The sequence below is a fragment of the Lepisosteus oculatus genome, chromosome 1 (assembly GCF_040954835.1).
Source record: "Lepisosteus oculatus isolate fLepOcu1 chromosome 1, fLepOcu1.hap2, whole genome shotgun sequence".
Classification (NCBI taxonomy): domain Eukaryota; kingdom Metazoa; phylum Chordata; class Actinopteri; order Semionotiformes; family Lepisosteidae; genus Lepisosteus; species Lepisosteus oculatus.
The window spans coordinates 41,846,112-41,865,074 of record NC_090696.1 but is presented as its reverse complement, the minus strand read 5'-3'; the positions used below and the strand labels follow the sequence as shown (position 1 = coordinate 41,865,074).

Here is an 18,963-nt window from a genome sequence, read left to right as displayed (position 1 = left end):
AATTGGTCATTTGTCCTTGTTAGTGTGTTTCCTGCAAAGGAGTGGCTTTCAGACCTTGCTCCCCATGTTTCAGGTAAAGGCTTCTTGCTATCATGACTTTTACCATGACTAAGCACTGTTCTGATTGTCAGATCTCTTCTAAGCTTACTGAATTACTCATTCTTCCTAGAAAAGGATCAATCCGGAGTCTTCCTCAAAATTCATCATTGATTCCCCAAAGTGAAAAAAATAACACCATAAACTTAACAAGCACAATGTGTATAAAGTCCAATGTTGTGGATTCATAAAATGTCTTTTTACAGTAAATAATAATGTCTACATGGACCTGGTATCTCCACTTTCCATTATGTTCTGGAGCTGCCCATTTGCCAAGGCGGTATGGGGCAGGATGGACAACACCTTGAGACTCCTGGGAGTGAGAACAATGCTCAGTTACCAGTGCAAACTGCTGGGGCTGGAACCAACCGGTACCTGCTTTGACTGTTGGTGTCCCTCATGAAACATGGACTGTGGAACGCGAGGAACACTCTCACCCGGCACAACACAGAGTTGGGAGCAAGGGAGCTGGAGGAGAGGATCCTGGCGGACCTCAGAAGGAGGATGAAGCACGATGTCGCCAAATGGGGTTTCCCCACGGCGAGGGAGCACTGGAAAGGACTTTGGGCCCTGTACAGGGACTAATGGACAAAAGCAAGAGTAGGGCTCAGAGGGTCTCTCTCATTGAGCAAATCTGGCCCCATCATCCACTTACTATGATTGACGAAGGACAAGCACCTTTTTTGGAGAGCTTTTACTTCATGGTAGTGTGATAAAGTATATTGCTAGAAAGTGTATAGACTGTGAAAGTGTTTACTTTTGTGAGATGTTTTTCTTTGGAATACAGTTTGTTTTTGACAGGAAAAAAAAATCTCCATTTTCCATTATGTGATTTATAAAATACTTTGACAGAATGACTAATACTCAAACGAATGAAACATAAGATGAGCATAAGCATTTATTGCAAATCAGCAAACGAAAAGAAAAAGGCTTAAAGCCATATTGACCTTTTACCTTCAAATTGCTGTGCCACAAATACAAACATTAATAGTAATGACAACATGTTACATTTGGTTGTTCTTTCTTTACACATACAGTACTGTATATAAGAAAATATCATGTAATCAACAAGCTGACCCAATGTTTGCAACAGAATGGGAAAAGAGCAACATTTCACTGATATTTGCTCCTACTGATAGACACCCTTACATGTACATTAAAGACTATAGACGCAGGTGCTAAAAAGTACAAATGCAGATGTAAAATGCAATAGCACTTCGGACACAATAGATTTCACTTAGTTTGAGATTTATTTGTGGTGAACATTTAGCTGAAGAAAGTTTTTACAACATCGTGTACAATATAAGAAGCAATTTATCCTTCCTTTAAAAAGCATACTACCAGAATTTTGGATTTTGCATACTACATGATGAATCATATAATTTTTCTTTGAAACAATGTTAATTTGGATAAGAAGACGCAAACATAATAATTAGAATGTGAAAGAACTATGGTTTTAACAATTTTAAAGGATTATAAGGATTCAATGACCAGATTGAGCAAAATTTTGACTTTTGTCTAATCCAAGGCATTAGCATTTACTGTTTATAGCTTCAAATTTAAAGACTTAAGAGCCTGAGTGAGCAAGAATGTTGACTTGTCTAGGCTCAAGATATTAGCCCCCACTGTTCACTTTTAATATTGTTTCTATACAATACAAATATGCTATCAACTGATTTCAATAGGCAGCTTTCTGTTAGAGCACGGTTTAAAAATCAGCCAGGCGTATCTGATATGCAACACAGTTCTGAACTGTAAAAAATGAGCTGCAACACAAATCCACTTGAAATAAAGGCATAAAGGCAAAATAAAACCACCCTAATAATTCAGGCATTGTAATGGCTAAATAAACATGACTTAAATACTTAAATCTGCATGTTAAGACAAAGAAATAAAGCTTGGCTAAACATTTGCCATACTTCTGCATCACATGGCATTTATTAGCCTTTTTGCCTTTTTGTATTTTATCAAATATGCAGAAAAAGAGAACTGTATTGAATTGTACATGAAAATGACATTTTTTAAAATTAGTGCTTCAAGTATGTTCTTTACTTTTAGAACTGTTTGGAGTTTACATAGACACTTAAAGATGTTTATAAAAATAGATATGTAAATCCCACATCCTTTTTGAAGTACACAGCATTTGTCTTCATTTATTAAATTTGCCTCATATGATGAACTAGCTGGTTTAGACTGAAACTGAAAACTGTCTGCCCTTGTCATCCTAAAGAAAATGCTCAAATACAGTATATTCAGATTTAACAAGCACAGATGTAGACCGCATTCTGTACTTATTTCTTGCTTGCTTTATACAGGTTTACAATAACAGCAAACAAGCATTTGTGAGTATTATATCTTAGGGGAAAAAAAGGATCAGGCCCCTGATTTAAGTGAATTCTAAGTTACATACAGAATTATGTACAGTAATGTAGTGATCACACGACACTAAGATTGTCCTAAATATTTTTTATAATCTTAAAGAAATGCAATGAACGGATTTCAAGAAAGATTACACATTAGACTGTCTGGAGTAAACCCACAAACTCAGGTTCTTGATTGAAATTACATACCAGCCTTTTATAAAAACATACACTGGACACTATCCTGTACACTGCAATTTCCAGAGAATCGTATGAATTGTAAGTGTACTTTGGCATATGCCTAGGGATAATAGAGACAATTTGCAACCCTTCATTTAGCCAGATAAGTCAATTCTGTGAACAAGTAAGCACAGACGTTTATTCACAATGACAAAATGTGAATAAATGTCTGTGCTTATTTGAAGACCCATTACACAGCAGGGCATTTAATGGAGTGAAATATTTTAATCAACAGTACAAAATCAGTGTCCTACCCAGGACCTGAACTCATGATTTGCTCTCCTGAGTCCAGACCTCAACAACTAGATAACACGTCTGCCTGTCAGGATGCAAATGGTCTGTATACAGTAGATCTGATAAACCAATGTCTGAGGGAATGGAAGGGGAACATAAGATCTGAAGTGTGTCTGAAGACAGTCTTTTAAAATAACTGCAAGAAATGAATGCAGAGGACAATTTATCATTGTGGAATTCTATTAAGAAAATATCTGGGGGAGTAAAAATACAGAGTAGAAAATATTTCAGGCCTCTGCTGTTAACCTGATCTATCTGGTAGCTTTACAAAACGCAGTGTCTATGCAGCAAGCAAAGCAAAGATTTTAAGATTTCCAATAAGTGAACATAGCTCAAAGTGTTGTGAGTAGTTACAGAAACAAGTGTTGTGGAACCTACTGTAAATATGTGCTGTTACTTTTAGACTACTGCTGCACTAGCACTGGATTTCTGTTTTGGTATCAGAACACCGGCTGTGCACTTTTACGCAATATTTTAATGCTATCATGCCAGCTGTAGTGCCATTTCAATATTTTATTCTGTCCAGTATGTGTGCCATAAAACACAGCAGCTGAAAATCATGGGAATGTTCCCAATTAAAATCATGCTTGCTATCATGCTGACATAACCTGGCAGAAACACAAAAACATATCAATAGGTTTACTGATTCACCCCATTCCACTGCATACTAATTCCTGTTTAGAGCCCTTCTCTTCCAGACAACCACTATCACTGTGTATTGTAGGAAACCCTAGCCCTGCTGAGCTCTACCTATTGACATGTAAAACATGCTGTACTTAGGCATCAAGTTTTGTCTAAGCTCAAAGTTAGTGTTCAGGGTTCTGAAAAGGCTTTTTTACTGAAAACCTTTTCTCAACAATAATGACCCCTTGGTTGGTTTTGGGAAGTAGGTAACTCTTATTGGAAGATTGTAAATAAAAAATTAAATTAGAGGTACATCTGCATTTCTGTTATTGCTGTTTCATGGTGACATACAGTAGCAACCACAACTGACCTCAATCAGTCTTTCCCATTTGCAAATGCATATGTAGGTTTTGGTAGTGCCACTAGTAAGGCATTTCTGTGATAAACAGGAATTTCTTGGGCAGTTTCCCTCGTTTTGTTTTCAGTCTCACTAATAAATCATGTATTCAATACAACTAACCATTTCAGAGAATTTCAGCACTCCAATAAATAGTAATACATCAACTAAAAATATAGCCTTCGTCAATTTGAAACATACACTTCAATCTTTGCACAAAAAGGTTTATCGAAAAATATAGTAAGGTGCTTAGTCTTTGTTCTGTGGTACAAAATAAAAAGGTAATCTTTCCTCATCCATGCTTTGGCCTTAGGATGCTGAATTACTTTTAATTAGTCTTTACTGCAGCAAAATTAGACAATGTATCTAATAGAATGAGCTGTGTACAGGTGAGTTACTTCATAGTACCAACTGCAACAAAGACCTGTGTGCGGATTAGAAAGAATATTTGTCCAGCAAAGAAAGGGTTATGGCTAAGACCAGTGTCACACTTGGGTAAAACACAAAGCTGGCCATGCAACTTTAGCTACTCTGTATCCCTGCTGGCTTCCAATTAGTTTTTATTCTAACAGTGACGATTCTGCAAGAAAGTAAATATATACTTTTGTCAGGCAGGACGGAAGCTAAGCAACAATTTTGATACCATTTTCTTTCTTTTTTTAATTTTTAGAAAAGACGTGCTTTCTTCTTAAGGTCATTTCTTTTCCACAAGGCTAAGCGATCAAATTCTTCAATCGTCATTTCAAAGACATTATGGAACTCCTCTGGGGACAAATGCCTCTGAAAAACAAAACAGAAAAGCAGATTTAAACAGAACTTCGCACACTATACAATGGAGCAGACATGCAACATTTTTTCTTCAAATGCAGTGAAATAGTGAGCAGCTAACCGATTTGATGATCTCTTCCAGACATTTCTTGAAAGAAGCCAGGGTATCATATTCAACGACATAGCTATGTACTGTACCTTCTCCCATACTCCCACAAATGTGATTGAAATGTGGAAGGAACATACAAACACTGAAATGCATAAACTGTGACATCAGCCATCAGTCAGCACAGTATTTATGCTTCACTTCTCATTATGCACCGACAATCTTTCTGGCTGGAAATCATTCAGCATTTATAAACAGACATGTGATTGTTTTCTCTCATCTGACTTGAGAACAGAAGCATGTAATGCAATTCCTCACAATCCAATCCAGTGCATTTTCTTTGAACTGGTAAAACAGTTTCCTCTGAGAATTTGAAACATTTTTAAAAAGGGTATTAAATCACAAAAAAACAACAACAAAAATGACAAAAAGTGTTAAGGTAAATTCATCAAGTGCAAATATTTACAAAAATTGAAATGTAGTCTGTTTTTAAACACTTCAATTATATGTGAGAACAAGAACAATGTTACTAGACACTTCAGTTTAGTTAAACAGAATCAACACATACTGTAGTGATTTTTGTTATGTCCACCAGATGTAGAATAGCCAACTGTGTTTTTTCTTGGTTCACTGCTACACGCCTTGTGACCACAGATGGGGGAGAATGCAGGAGTTGAAGCAGACTCCTCCAACCCGCCTACCTTCACCTCATCTTTTTAACATGTCCAATGTTGGAGTTTCAGTGCTGACTTGAGGAGAGGCAAATTCCATATCAACAGCACTGATTACAGTTGAGTGCTGGCCAACTAATCCCACCCTACCCTCAAGGGCATTTAGCCAATTGTGTGCTGGTGCTGTTTAAGTAATCCTAGTTACAGTCAGCTAGAGGCATGACCCAGGTTTGATCTCAGAGCTCAGCTTGCTTTTGGGCAAGAGCCTTTACTCAGAAAAGAAGAACCTACAGATATTGCAGTTTGAAAAATAGTCTACTATGAAGTCTCATAAAACGTTCTTTACTGCGGTCTCGTAGACTGAAGTTTTAAAGAGGAAAGCACTTGCATGTTATAGCACTGGATTCTTTTTTTTTTTTGCTTAATTTCAAACACATTGCTTTGACTGTGATATCATACATGCACTTACAGATTTGGCAGGCTTCACAAAGCAGCAAGAAAGATTTTCAAATGAAACAACGTTTTAAGATATCTAATTCTATATCCAATGTCTAGCAAAGTATTCAGACCCTTTTCAATGATGTCCCTTTTTGTGAGATTACAAAATGATGCCTACAAACGTTTTTAAAACTTAATATTTGATTAAAAACCTGAATGCTCAAACTGAAGACTATTATAAGCAGGATAACTTACTGTAAATGTCGAGAAAATATAACAGAAATAATGGAATATGTTGTATTCAAATCCATAAAGTCAATATTTGGTGGAAGCACCTTCGGCAGCCGTTACAGGCTCAAGTCATTTTGGGGTAGTCTCAGCCACCACTTTTTCACACCAGCTTGGTGCAATTTTTGCCCATTGTTCTTGGAAGATTTGCTTAAGCTCTGAAGTTGACTGGGGATCACTTTTGGACATCAGCCCTTGCTTTTCACAGATTCTCAAAAGAATTTGAAGTCAGCACTTTTACAGTAACAAGTAATAGGTTTATTCCATGCTGAAAAGAGAAGAAAGAAAACACGTTTTGGCTGTGGAGCCTTTTTCGGGTATGGCATTTTTACAGGCCCACTTTAGGACATTAATCTTTGACTTTTTGCTTTGGGCCTCTGTTCTGCTGAAAGATGGGTTTGTGTCTGAAGCAGGTTTTTTTCTAAGGTTGCCAGTACTTTCCTTGATCTATGTTCCCATAATAATAATAAGAAGAAAAAGAAAAATAAGATTGTTATTCTTCTTAATTCTTACACTTATATAGCGCTTTTCTGGACACTCCACTCAAAGCTCTTTACAGGTAATGGGGAACTCCCCTCCACCACCACCAATGTGCAGCATCCACCTGGATGATGCAATGGCAACCATAGTGTGCCAGTATGCTCACTACACTTCAGCTGTGGTATGGATGGTGTTACTTGAGCTATATACTCTGTTGGTTTGGCATCAGACTTAATACTTTGCTTTTAAACCAAAAACTTCCAATTTCGTCTTGTCTGACTACAAAATCTTTTGCCATCATTTGTCACATGTTTGTAGTGTCACATACAGTATTTTGCAACCTCCAGGTGAGATTGAAGATACTTTTTCAATTCCATACAAGCCCCCTTTGTTGAGTGACTGGGATATTGTTGACCTACTGTATCTCCATCTCAGCCACTCAACTTTTTCAAAGTCACCAATGTTCTCACTGTAGCATCCCTAATCAGTTTTCTCTCTGCCCTGATGCTCGAATTGGATGGATATCCTAATTAATTTGATTCATGTTCTGTGCTTTATCCTGCCGTTTGTTTTGAAAGTTTCTTGGTGGTTATGATCGCATCATTGTTTGAAATTCACTGCCTGACTGAGGGACCTTACAGTGAGAGACGAAAACCACCATGATTACAGAGGCCACTCAACTGACTGTGTGGCTCCTTAAGGCAATTTTGTGCAGCCAAATTAAGTTTGCCACAGCAAAGGGTATGAATATTTAATCATGAGTTTTCCCCATTTTCTTCCATATTATGCATTTACATATTTCTTTTTGTTGTTTTTACTTTGAATGTGTGGACTAAGTTGTGAATATAAAAAATATTAATTGCTACTTCAAACTGTCATGGCCGCAAGCTTTGAAAAAACAAATGTAAAAACTGCAAGATTCTGGAAACCTTTCCAAGGCGCTGTATATACACCACATGAGAAGAATAAATGGACATTACATGGCATTTATTGGTTCTCCTTCTGATGTCCTGTTATTTGTGCTGCTGCCTTGCAGTGTGACAAGTAGACGGTTTGACAGTACATGTTTTTCAGAGGGTAATTTTTCATTTTTATCTCAAAAGTGCCAGAAATTTTGTTTAAGTCATAAGTTAAACTGAAACGTACACTAATATATGCTACCATTGTGTCACCTTTGAAACAAACTAACCAATCAGACATCAGATGAGGCTTCTATAGATCTTTAGTGTATGTGAAATGTAGTCTATTTGAATGGCTATCCAATATTAACTTAATTGTTGGTTAGGATATACAAGTACCTAATGACCAATAACTATTCATTGCTGTATGGTAGGTTATGCAATACGTTGCTACTCATCTGTCTGATTAGACATATAGATCTAAAATAAAACAAATCACCCAGTCTTTGTACTCAATGGAATATCAATGATTTATTCAAATATAGCCTCTGAAAAGCCCAGAAGGGATTCAATATGTCACCATGGTTGTTTTAGGATGTATTGTATTGAGGCACAGACCTTTTATTTTCCCTGCCTCCTTTCCTGGTAAGTGGTCTACTGGGTATTTCCTGGCCAGACCTGCACCTGGTACAAAGTCTGGCATGATGGATCTGCTTCAGATGCTGAAAATGGTGCATGAATGATTTGTGCCTAGATAATTGATACCCAATAACACAATGAACCCCTCCAGTTGTATGGAAAATATAAATGAAAAGAAACCAGAAATGCACTCCTCTAAGACTGAAGACGGACACGAGATTTCACTCAGGGTCCATAAAAAAAATACAAGTAGATTTATGTAATGCTATTAGTATTTGGGTTTATCACAACATCTGTGTGGTTTACTTATTATTTTTTAAAAATGTATCCAGAATGAACTTGATACAAATATGAATGAAAAAACAGAACTACATCAAAAATAAAAGTGCATTAAAGCATTTCCAGTTTATTTTGGAATGGAATACAATTTAGGTTTACAATGAATTATCAATCTTATTCTGGTATTTGTCTAATAAAGTCAGTGCTGGAAGAGATAAAGAAAACAACTATTGAGCAGATGTGTTAATTGATCTGACCAGGACCTAGAACGATTCACAATTAAAGTAATTGAAATTAAAGATTAAACCTAGGGCCAGATACAACATAACCAGTATGCTCTAGCACAGTGTAACAAAGACAATATTTTATCTTTATCAATAAAGATAATTAACTTAAAACATCATAACATACAAAATAAAATGTTACAAAAATACAGAACCTGATTGAACTGGTCTATATCAAAATTGTTCCTATACAATGATGTTAACTCAGGCAAGATTTGGATTCTGAAAAACCAACATTTGCAAGACCCTAACACAACCTTAGAACTTTTTAGTTCCCAAATCCAAAATGTATGACCAAACTGGCTAGATAGACATAAAAACATTAGAACATTTACAAACAAGAGTAGGCCATCTAACACATTTGGTTGCTAGTAGTTAACGAATATAAGATCTCATCCAGTCGTGTCTTGAAAAACAAAGGGCATCAACAGGGCCGCTTGGCTGGATAGTCATTCTCTCACAACTCTTTGGGTAAAGAAGTGCCTCCTCTTCTGAGTTTTAAATGTATTTCCACATACAGATCTAAAGTAACACAATTCAACCAATCTTTGGAATCAATGGAAAATCAATTATTTAAATGACCTTCAGGAGAGTATCCTCATTTACATACAACTGTAGCACTTTGGCAAACCATCTATGGATGATTGTGTTTGTGATTAAATTGACAATGTTTAAAAACCAGATCTGAATTGCATACATGTTCCTTGGTGGACTGTGAACACAGACAGAAAAAAGCAACTACAGTGTGAAAGTTATTTAAAAACACAAAAAGGCATAAAGGATAAATGTATTATGCACTAGTTCCACTTGTTTAACTGTTCTGATGCAACAAATACACCTCAAGAGGCAAACAGCCACTGGCATCTTCAGGTTGAGTTGAAAGGAAATGTAGAGGGCATGCTATTCAGTTTTATGCACTAATGTTTTCCACTGCACTGACATTTCATGGACCTGGCTTGTTCCATTAAAAATACTCAAGATATCTGCAAGGAAAATACACAATGAGAGGAGACAGTTGATGGGGGTATTGAATATGGTAGGGGTAAATAACAGAAATAGTTAAGTAAAGGCCTTTCTAAAGAAGAAAGTTTTGTGTTTAGATTTGAAAGAGTTGAGGGAAGGTGGCTCTCTGATATCCTTAGGGATAGAGTTCAGGAGCTTTGGAGGATAACAGGAGAAGGTCCTGTCACCCGTAGAGTGTAGACAGGCTTGGGGGAGAGACAGGAGACCAGGGTTAGAAGAGCGAAGGTTACAAGGTGGGGAGTAGGTCAATAGTAGCTCAAACAGCTACTGAGGTGCCAAGCCATGCAGAGCCTTATAGGTGAGCATGGTGCTTTTGAAGTCGACAAAACCTGACAGGAAGCCAGTGCAAGGACTCCAGGATAGGAGTAATGCAGTCACTTGCACTAGATCTGGTCAGGATTCTGGCTGCCAAATTTTGAACATGCTGGAGTTTGTTCAATGTGGATTTAGAAAACCCCAGTGAGTAGAGTGTTACAGCTGTCAATTCGGGAGAAGACAAACGAATTGATTAATTTTTCAGCAACAGCGATAACATAGGACATAGTCTGTTGATATTTCTGAGGTGAAAGAATGATGTTTTGACAATATGTGGCACAATCAAATATCATCTCCAGGTTTTTCAATTTTGAGTGAAGCTCAAGTACAGAACCATCCACAGATAGGGTTACAGCATTGGCTTTACAAAGTTGATAGGGGTGCCAATAAGCATGCCTTCACTCTTGACAGTGTTTAGTGTCAGATTTGGTATGGATGTAGATTTGAGTACTGGCAGCACAGAAATTATATTTGAGGTCGTGCGATCTTAAAAGCTGACCAAGTGGAGACACGTAAATGCTGAAAAGTTAGGGGCCCCAGTATCAAACCCCGAGAAACGCTAGTCCAATTTCAGATCTATACCCATTAAGTGACAGCGATCAGTAAGGTAAGACTTGAACCATTTAAGAGCAGTATCATAAACTCCAAACACAGTCTCAAGACGAGAAAGTAAGATATCATGGTTAACAGTGTCGAAAGTAGCACTGAGCTCAAGAATGAGAATAGAAAGAGAACCGGAATCAGAAACTATTAGAAAATCATTAGGGACTTTGACCCGGACAGTTTCTGTGCTGTGAAGTTGTCGGAAACCAGCTTATCCTTTTGGTTTTTAAATTCCCACACAACCCTAAGATCTTTACTAAGAAAGTATGGAAATTACTGTAAAATAAATCTTACGTTTCTTGCTGGGAACATAATTTTCAGGATTATGATGTACCCTAACAATGGAATAACAACTGTCCCTGGCTTCTAATTTTGAATTCATACACAAGAAGCAGAAAGAGAATCCCTTTAGCATTGTTCTACTCCATGGCACTGTCAAAAAGCAAACAACAAATATTCATATTCCTTAAATGCAATGTGTTTATGGTTTATGCCCATCGAAAATATTCTGTCATTATCATAAATCATTTTCCAAATACATAATACCTGACAGCATTGAAATGGATTCAAGAGTTCAAAAATGACACATAAATCAATGTTTTGAAGACAAGGCATCGTTAAACATTATTAAGCAATGTTTCAAACAGGAAGCACTGGGTTCAAGGCAGGACTACACTCTGAATGGGATGCCTGTCCACAGTGTGGCAAAGACCGATGCCAATTCACCTAGCTGTCATGTCTCTGGAAGGTAAGAGGAACCAAGAGCACCTGGAGAAACCCCACATGGACAAAGGGAAACCATGTAATTTCCAGATAGAAGGTGTTACAATTCAGAACCATATTCATATCACTAGTTTCTTAAAGCAGGACTGAGAGAAACTTTTAGTTGCACCATAAAGGATCTGCATACTTATATTCACTGCATTCCAAAACACTTATTTTGGGGGAATTATCTGGACTAAACTGCTATAAGGAAATAATAATAGTTGCAGATGGCTAAAGGCTACATAAATCAGAAAAATAACTTCAATTAATATTTTATGTTTTATTTTCTTATTATTCTGTGCCCCTTCTTCTACAAAATGACTTCATATTTACTTATTATAAATATTACTCCTTGAGCATCAGTAATCTACAGTATAACTATGTGTTAGCATGGATCTTTGATAAGAACTGGTATTCCTAGAAGCCGGACAGATGAAACATAAATCTACATTTAATTACCAAATGCATTTTTAAAATTGATCCAGAACACTGGAAGCATAACCTTGTCCTTAATGTATCAGGTAATGTGATACAGCTGCATGATGTCAAATTGGTCTGAATTTCCCTAGTTGGCAACTCAGTTTGTAAATTAATATGGAAAATATCATTCACAGTTTATAGCAATTACAAGGCACAGTGCTGACTGCCGAAGCACACAACTGTAAATCGTTACTGCAAACTTGAGATGAACAAATATTACTTTCTTGCCCTGCTCTTGTGGTTTGAGAAACCCTAGCAAAATAACACTACAGCAAATGCTGTCTTCATTCTAAATCCATTTAGTTTGTGTAATAGCAATATGCTATGGTTTTGCAAATCCTTTATGAAATTTTAAGCAGTCTCTCCTTAGTATTTGAAATTCTTCAGCTCGTTCTTAATTAATTCTATGACTGACTATTAATGCTCCCCATTAAATCATAAAAGTGAAAGACTCAAGAAAAAACAAAGTGACAAAACGAACAACAAGCCTATTTCTAAATGACCAAACGGTTAATAAAACGTTTTTAAATGGCCTCGGAAATGCTTGTGTTTGTTTAATGAACTCCATGATTCTATTCTCTAGCTTCAAAAAGCAAGGTCAAAACACTGAACGTTTCAAAACATAAACAGCAAAATAATACATGCTAAGATGACTTCCACAAATTCAAAATCCTAACTTACTCTTTGTGATTGTTTTGAAAAGAAATCAGCACACTCCCTAAGTTCAGCTTGGGGTCAGGCCTGAGGACAGAGCGACTTGGAGAGCTAAACAGCCTACAGAATGGCTTTGCTCCATACCACAACCTTCCCACAACAGTCAACACAATTGGTAAACTTGCAAGAGGGAGCCCAAGGGAATGAGAGGGAGAGTTCAGGTCAGCACCAGTGGGATTCAGCAGAGGTTAAGACAACCCTGTGCTAACTCCTTTTAGTATACCATATCTAATTCCAATAAACACTTTAACCAGAGGTTAGACCAATCCAACTATGAAACTTCCATGCTGACCAGTTATACACTTTGCAGGACCACAGCTCCAACCAGGCTTGTCGAACTTTGCATGAAAGTAAATTACAGTATGAGGCTTGAGAGTTCCTTCTAAGCAGAAATGGAAAGCTGCACTAACAGAGCAAATCTTAAGATCCCTGCTTGCACATCTTCACAACTGCTTTACACAAAGTTGATGGGGGGAAAAAACAACTTCACAGGAAACAAAGCACGCCTGTGTACCCTTGGCACTTGAATAAAGAATACAGGTTAAAATTTGTTTTCAATAACTGAACCCAATATACAGCAAAACTGAAACGCAGTCCAAGTGCTGGCTGTCTTAATGTGTCTGCAGATTCTCAAAGGTGTCTTTGAAGCAGTAGCACCCGAAGAGCTGGGAGAAGTTCAGCTAGTAAACTGATGGTTTAAAGAGCTGAGGCTGAGGAGGAAAGACCAGAATATTACAGTATTACAGAAGGATACTTCCTTTGAATTGAATGTTGTCTTGATGACACCAAAACAAAGCCTAATTTAATTAAAAAATGCACAAAACTCTTCTTTATATTGTGTAGCTCCTTTGTATAAAACACCATTTCTTATCTCTTATCTTACCTTATTTCTCTCTTGACCAATTTAAAATAATGTGCACTTACTGTACACACTGCCCTTAGAATATGACTATTTGACCCATAGAGGTACTGCTCATTCGAATCTGTTGAAGTACACTTGTATTTTATTACTTTTTCTTTGACACTATCATATCCACTTGTTGTTTTTCCAAAAGGCTGTGGCACTTCAAACAACAAAGCAAAAGTAATTGCAAATTCCAATAATATCATATGACTCCAGAATGTGACATTACACACAGTACGGTAATAATATGCAGCCACAACAATGTTATGTTTTTACAGTGTATGGTAAACATTATTCATCAAGTCTTTTCTGATGCGCTTGCTTACATTGTGCAGCTATTCTTCCTCATTATTAAAAGATTATGCTACAATTAATTCATAAAAAATAATTAACTAAAATCCATTGCAAAATAATACAAGGCAAGAGCCACAAGGAAGGATTTAGTTTAGCAAGTAAAACATTTTAGTACACATTTTCATTTTCAATGGTGATATGTAGACTCATTTATACAGCAGAGCTTTCACAATAAAAACCTTGAGTGAATGACTTTGCAGTGGGGATACAACGGCAGTCCAAACTAAATCTAACCCAACAACCTTCCAGTCTGGAATCTGGAGTTCTAACTACCATTCCATCGTGCCGAATATGCTAAAATCAAATCATATCTGATCTAGAGCCCTTACCTCCAGCCTGGTTCTGTCCACATCCCTTGGCAGTTTCACTCGAGCTCTGTTTGTCACTGCGAGAACTTCATAGGGGTAAACCTGGAATTGCAAAAACAGACTCTTCAATCTTAAATAAATTGAAAGAGATACACTAGTGCTAAGCTTTAAGTTAAAAAAAAGATAAATGGTCCAACATTTTCAGACTGTACAAGGAGGCCTTGAGCATTCTCTTTCAGGGAATGTAGCCAGTTTGTCTCACCTTGTACTCTGAAACAGAAATGAAAAACAAAAGTCAATTTCATGAGTTAATTAAATGTCCTTAGTTGCTCATTTAAACCTGAAAATAAACTTTAGATTAATGTATAAGAGTCTGTATTAATGTATTAATGTCTGCTGGAAATACATTATTATTTACGATTACTGTACCTACTCTAAATATGCATTAGCACAGAAAACTAAATGTCTGTCTGGTATTAAAACCTGCGACTTTTGAAAACCCTTTTACAAATTGCCTTAATCAGACACAGAGCAATGTGAAGTATAAAGGTATCTGTAAGATGGAGTATGAAAATACTAAAAATGACCATGCTTCATTATCCATGATCATTCATTTTCCCTGTGTAATTGACGACTGTGGAACAGCTCAGAATTTCCATAGAAATTACAAGAGTCTTACCTCTCATTCCCCAGCTGGAGTACTGCTCTGCTTCATATGAAGTGAGGTCTGAGGCCTGGGCAAAGATATAATACAAGTTTTGCTTAAATCAGATATACACAGTACAGTACATCAGAAGGATAAAAGGCTACATCCTGTACCATATGGAAATAGAGTGACTGGAAATTTTGTGAGTGGTTGTTTTTGGAATATTTTACTAAAATTAGACATTAAAAAAATCTATGGTTTCATTGTATAGAGTTACAGTTCTAACATATGTATATATGTCAAATGAAAGGCTTCATTTTCGTGCATTTTTGAGACAAATATTTAGTTTCCACTAAAAAGCTCTGGTCATGCTTCGCTATGTGATATGGTGGGCCTTTAGGATGAAGAACAGACACTTTGAAGCAACAAGCTTTTAAGACAACAGTCATTTGATACAAATCAGGCGACAGACTTTGCTCTCTCAGAATCTGCTGACTTTGAAAGCATTTGATACAGCAACTGATATGGAGAAACAAAAGTCGACTTGTATCAAAATCTATACCTTATTTAGGTAATGACAATTTGTTATAATAGTTTGAATAAATAAGACTTTGTAAGCCTTGCAAAAATACATTTCAGAACCTCCTGTATTTTTAAAAGTGGCTTTTTTCTACTGTGCTCTAATGTGTATTTTAACCTCAAGAAAATGCTTTTTGTTACAATGTTAAGAAGAACATTATGACAAGGAACACGTATTTTCATTTGAAAACCAATCCCTCTGTTGCAAACAAGAAACATTGCCATCTAGTGGAGAGATGCATTTTTACATTTCAAACATCTCTCAACACTGATAAGCAGAAATAAGAACACCAGAGGCATAATTTCATGATTGACCTCTTAAAAATGACATATATTTAAACCAAAATACAGACAGAAACCAGATGTTACCTTGAAATGACAGCATTCTACAACAATACAAAATGTTATTTTTAAAAGCAGGCCTCTATGGGGTCTTTAAACGCAGCATTTAAAACAATTATGGTATTTACATAGTCCTAAAGAAAGCTGACATCACAGTAGTAAATTACAAATTTTAACTCTTTAAAAGATATTATGGAAATACTGAAGAAGTAAAAATCTGCAGAACTGTCACCTACTGTATTAAAATTCTGCTCAAGTCTCTGAGCTTTTATCTTGTTCCTATGTACTGAAAATTCACTGACATTTATTGAAAAGCACCATATAAGCACAAGAACCAATAGCAGTAAAAGATACAGTTGTTTAAAAAAGTTATCCCCCTCACACTTTAAGCCTTATTTTATGTGGTATTGTGTTTTCTAATATGACTCTGGAATATTCCTGAATCTCTGACCAGCATTCAAGCTCTTTAATATTTTTAAATTACACATAAGTACATATTAGGCTATATTTGGTAACAGTTTAAGCAACAGGCTTTAATCCATCATGTTTTTACTTTGTTCTATATGAGGCGCTGAGAGGTGGCTTTGTGAAAAGGCCACCATCTTGACTCAAACCCAGGCCCAGCAGTGTGGCCATGAGCCAAGATGGCCACCTGATCCATCTAGAACCTGCAGAATGAGGCACAGCTGGTCTGAATGAGTAATTACTATAGCTCTCAGGGGGAGTGAGATTCCACATGAGGGAAAGAAGCTGCTGGGATAGGCTTTTGCATGGAAACTGGCAAGTCCTTATGACTAATTTAGAGTCCTATAAGACCAGCTGCAGAGTGAAGAGTTGAGCTGAAATGATTACTGAAGTTAAAATTGTGATTGAGTGACACTGAGACAATCAAACTAAATACTCCAGTGGCTGGTGATTAATAAAGACAGAGGCTGAAGGGTTAGAGAGAAGATCCAGTGACTTGTATGAGTAGAGCCAGGTGTAGCAAAGTCTAAAAGGAAGAGGAACGTGCAAGCTTTCCCAGGTGGGAAATACCATGGAAGAGTTAGGATCCCAGAGGAGGTCCTATAGACCTGAACAGGCCACTTCAAACATGTAAACCTAAGGTGACACACTGGTAGTGTTAGGATTGTGGTGACATGTGTTTAACTAGATATCCTAGAGAGAAGATATCTTATATATCCTAGCTCTGGATATCAAAATCAAATGAGTTTGTTCTGCATTTGAACAAATAAGACAGAACATTCTCAGAAATCACAGACAGATATACTCAGAAATGAGCATTTAATGAAGATGTGATCTTTATTATATATATTAATTGAGATCACAAATATGTGATCCACACAGACCTATTTATTTAGTTAAAATGTAGGTTTTACCAATAAATAACAAAACAGATGATGTTTCCCATTTCATTCCTAGGCCAGAGTGAATTAAAACTTCAAACCACTTAATTAAACGCAAATTACAAACTCCATACTTGATGATGGCTTTTTCTTTGCCAAAGGCATGTTTCATCTACATCATTGGACGTTTGATTCAATCCAGTCTCTTATTAACTCAGTTTTTCTACATTGTGTGACATTATAAGGCAATGGTTATGTTAAAATAAAACATCAAAACTGCACTTAGTTTTTCCAGTTGCAACATCTGTCAGGATTCAGGGTTTTCACAGAGAGAGTTATGCAAATTACTGCAAAATGCAAATTGCTTTATAAATAAGATGTGCTGATCTTGCACAAACACTGGTCAAACTACTCATGATATGTTCAGAAACAGCATTTACTGTACATGACAATTCTGCTACAGGTGAGCAGGAGTGAACAACAGTGCTAACAGAACCAAACTATAAAAGGGAGTCTCTGATACCACGTCTGTAAGGTAACCAGACTGATTAATGTAATATTATTACAGTTTAAATAGGGACATTAGTTAATATATACTTCAATACAGAACATGTTTCAATTAAAATATGATTGGGTAGTAGGTTGAAAAACATGTTTAAAATGAGCAATACCAATCAACCATCTTGTTATCCATATAAAGTCATTTTACTGTACGTAATCCAGCCAACAGAGAGAAACATGAATGCAGGGAGAGGAAGACAGCATTGCTCGTATCGTACATTGCAGTGAGACACACTATACACCTGAACAAGTGTGGAAGAGTGTTTTGGTACTTTTTTAATCTAGTACAGCCAGGAATGGGTTCAAGATTCCTAAGTAAGCTGCATATCACTAACTACATGTGTCCTGGCACTTTCCTATACAAAAGTACAAACAATAATTTGATGGTGAAATCGCTTCTGTTCATATTCTGGTTAGCAAGGGGAGATTCTCAAAATAATATAATATAGGAAAAAGTAATAGGTTTATTCCATGCTGAAAAGAGAAGAAAGAAAACACAACGTTTCGGCCGTGGAGCCGAAACGTTAAACGTCATGCTTAAAGTAAGAGATAAGCATGGTACCTGGTATGAACCTTACTTCTAGGATGAACCACATCTGTAGTCCTTACTGTATGTGTCATAATCCTATATGGTGTGGATGCTTCTGTTGTCACCATGATCATTTTTAGTTTGTTAAGTGCCATTTAGGAGACAGAGCTGTAGCTTAACATTTTAAACACCATTTCGGTTATCCCTTTTCCTGTGGGTTATGTAATGTCCATGATTTATGCACACTATGTCACATTAGCCAGATGATTTTCCTGAACTATAAGTATATATTAACCTTTGATTTCTTTGATTGTATTTATCTATTGTTTTTTTTTTTCCTTTATTAGCCCTATACAATTTCTTGCATTAGGAATTCGTGTTTTCGCATACCCCAGCTTTTCTCCATGGAGACACAGACACACAGACAGGGAGAAGCTTGGGGTCAGAGCGCAGGGTCTGCCATTGTACGGCACCCCTGGAGCAGTTAGGGTTAAGGGCCTTGCTCAGGGGCCCAACAGAGTAGGATTCCTCTGCCGGCCGCGGGATTTGAACCAGCAACCTTCCAGTCACAGGCGCAGATCCTTAGCCACAGAGCCACCTCTCCGCCTCTTTGGAGCAGATGGCTCCAAAG

The 18,963-nt window shown here is 36.8% G+C and overlaps 1 protein-coding gene across 6 annotated transcripts in view; it reads right to left on the bottom strand.

The window, feature by feature from the left end:
* Positions 1–969: 969 nt before the first annotated feature.
* ablim2 (actin binding LIM protein family, member 2) overlaps positions 970–18,963 on the bottom strand; it is a 105,235-nt gene continuing 87,241 nt past the window's right edge. For 4 of the 6 annotated variants that reach the window (XM_015344909.2, XM_069190156.1, XM_069190166.1 and 1 more), the window contains 2 exons: positions 15,009–15,063; positions 14,475–14,599 (listed from right to left, as the gene is read on the bottom strand). In XM_015344909.2, the coding sequence (XP_015200395.2) occupies positions 14,565–14,599; positions 15,009–15,063 (90 nt within the window). In that variant the 3' untranslated portion in view covers positions 14,475–14,564. Of the gene's footprint in view, positions 4,792–14,350; positions 14,432–14,474; positions 14,600–15,008; positions 15,064–18,963 lie in introns of those variants that run through there. The other 2 variants (XM_015344908.2, XM_069190154.1) reach the window with 2 other exon arrangements.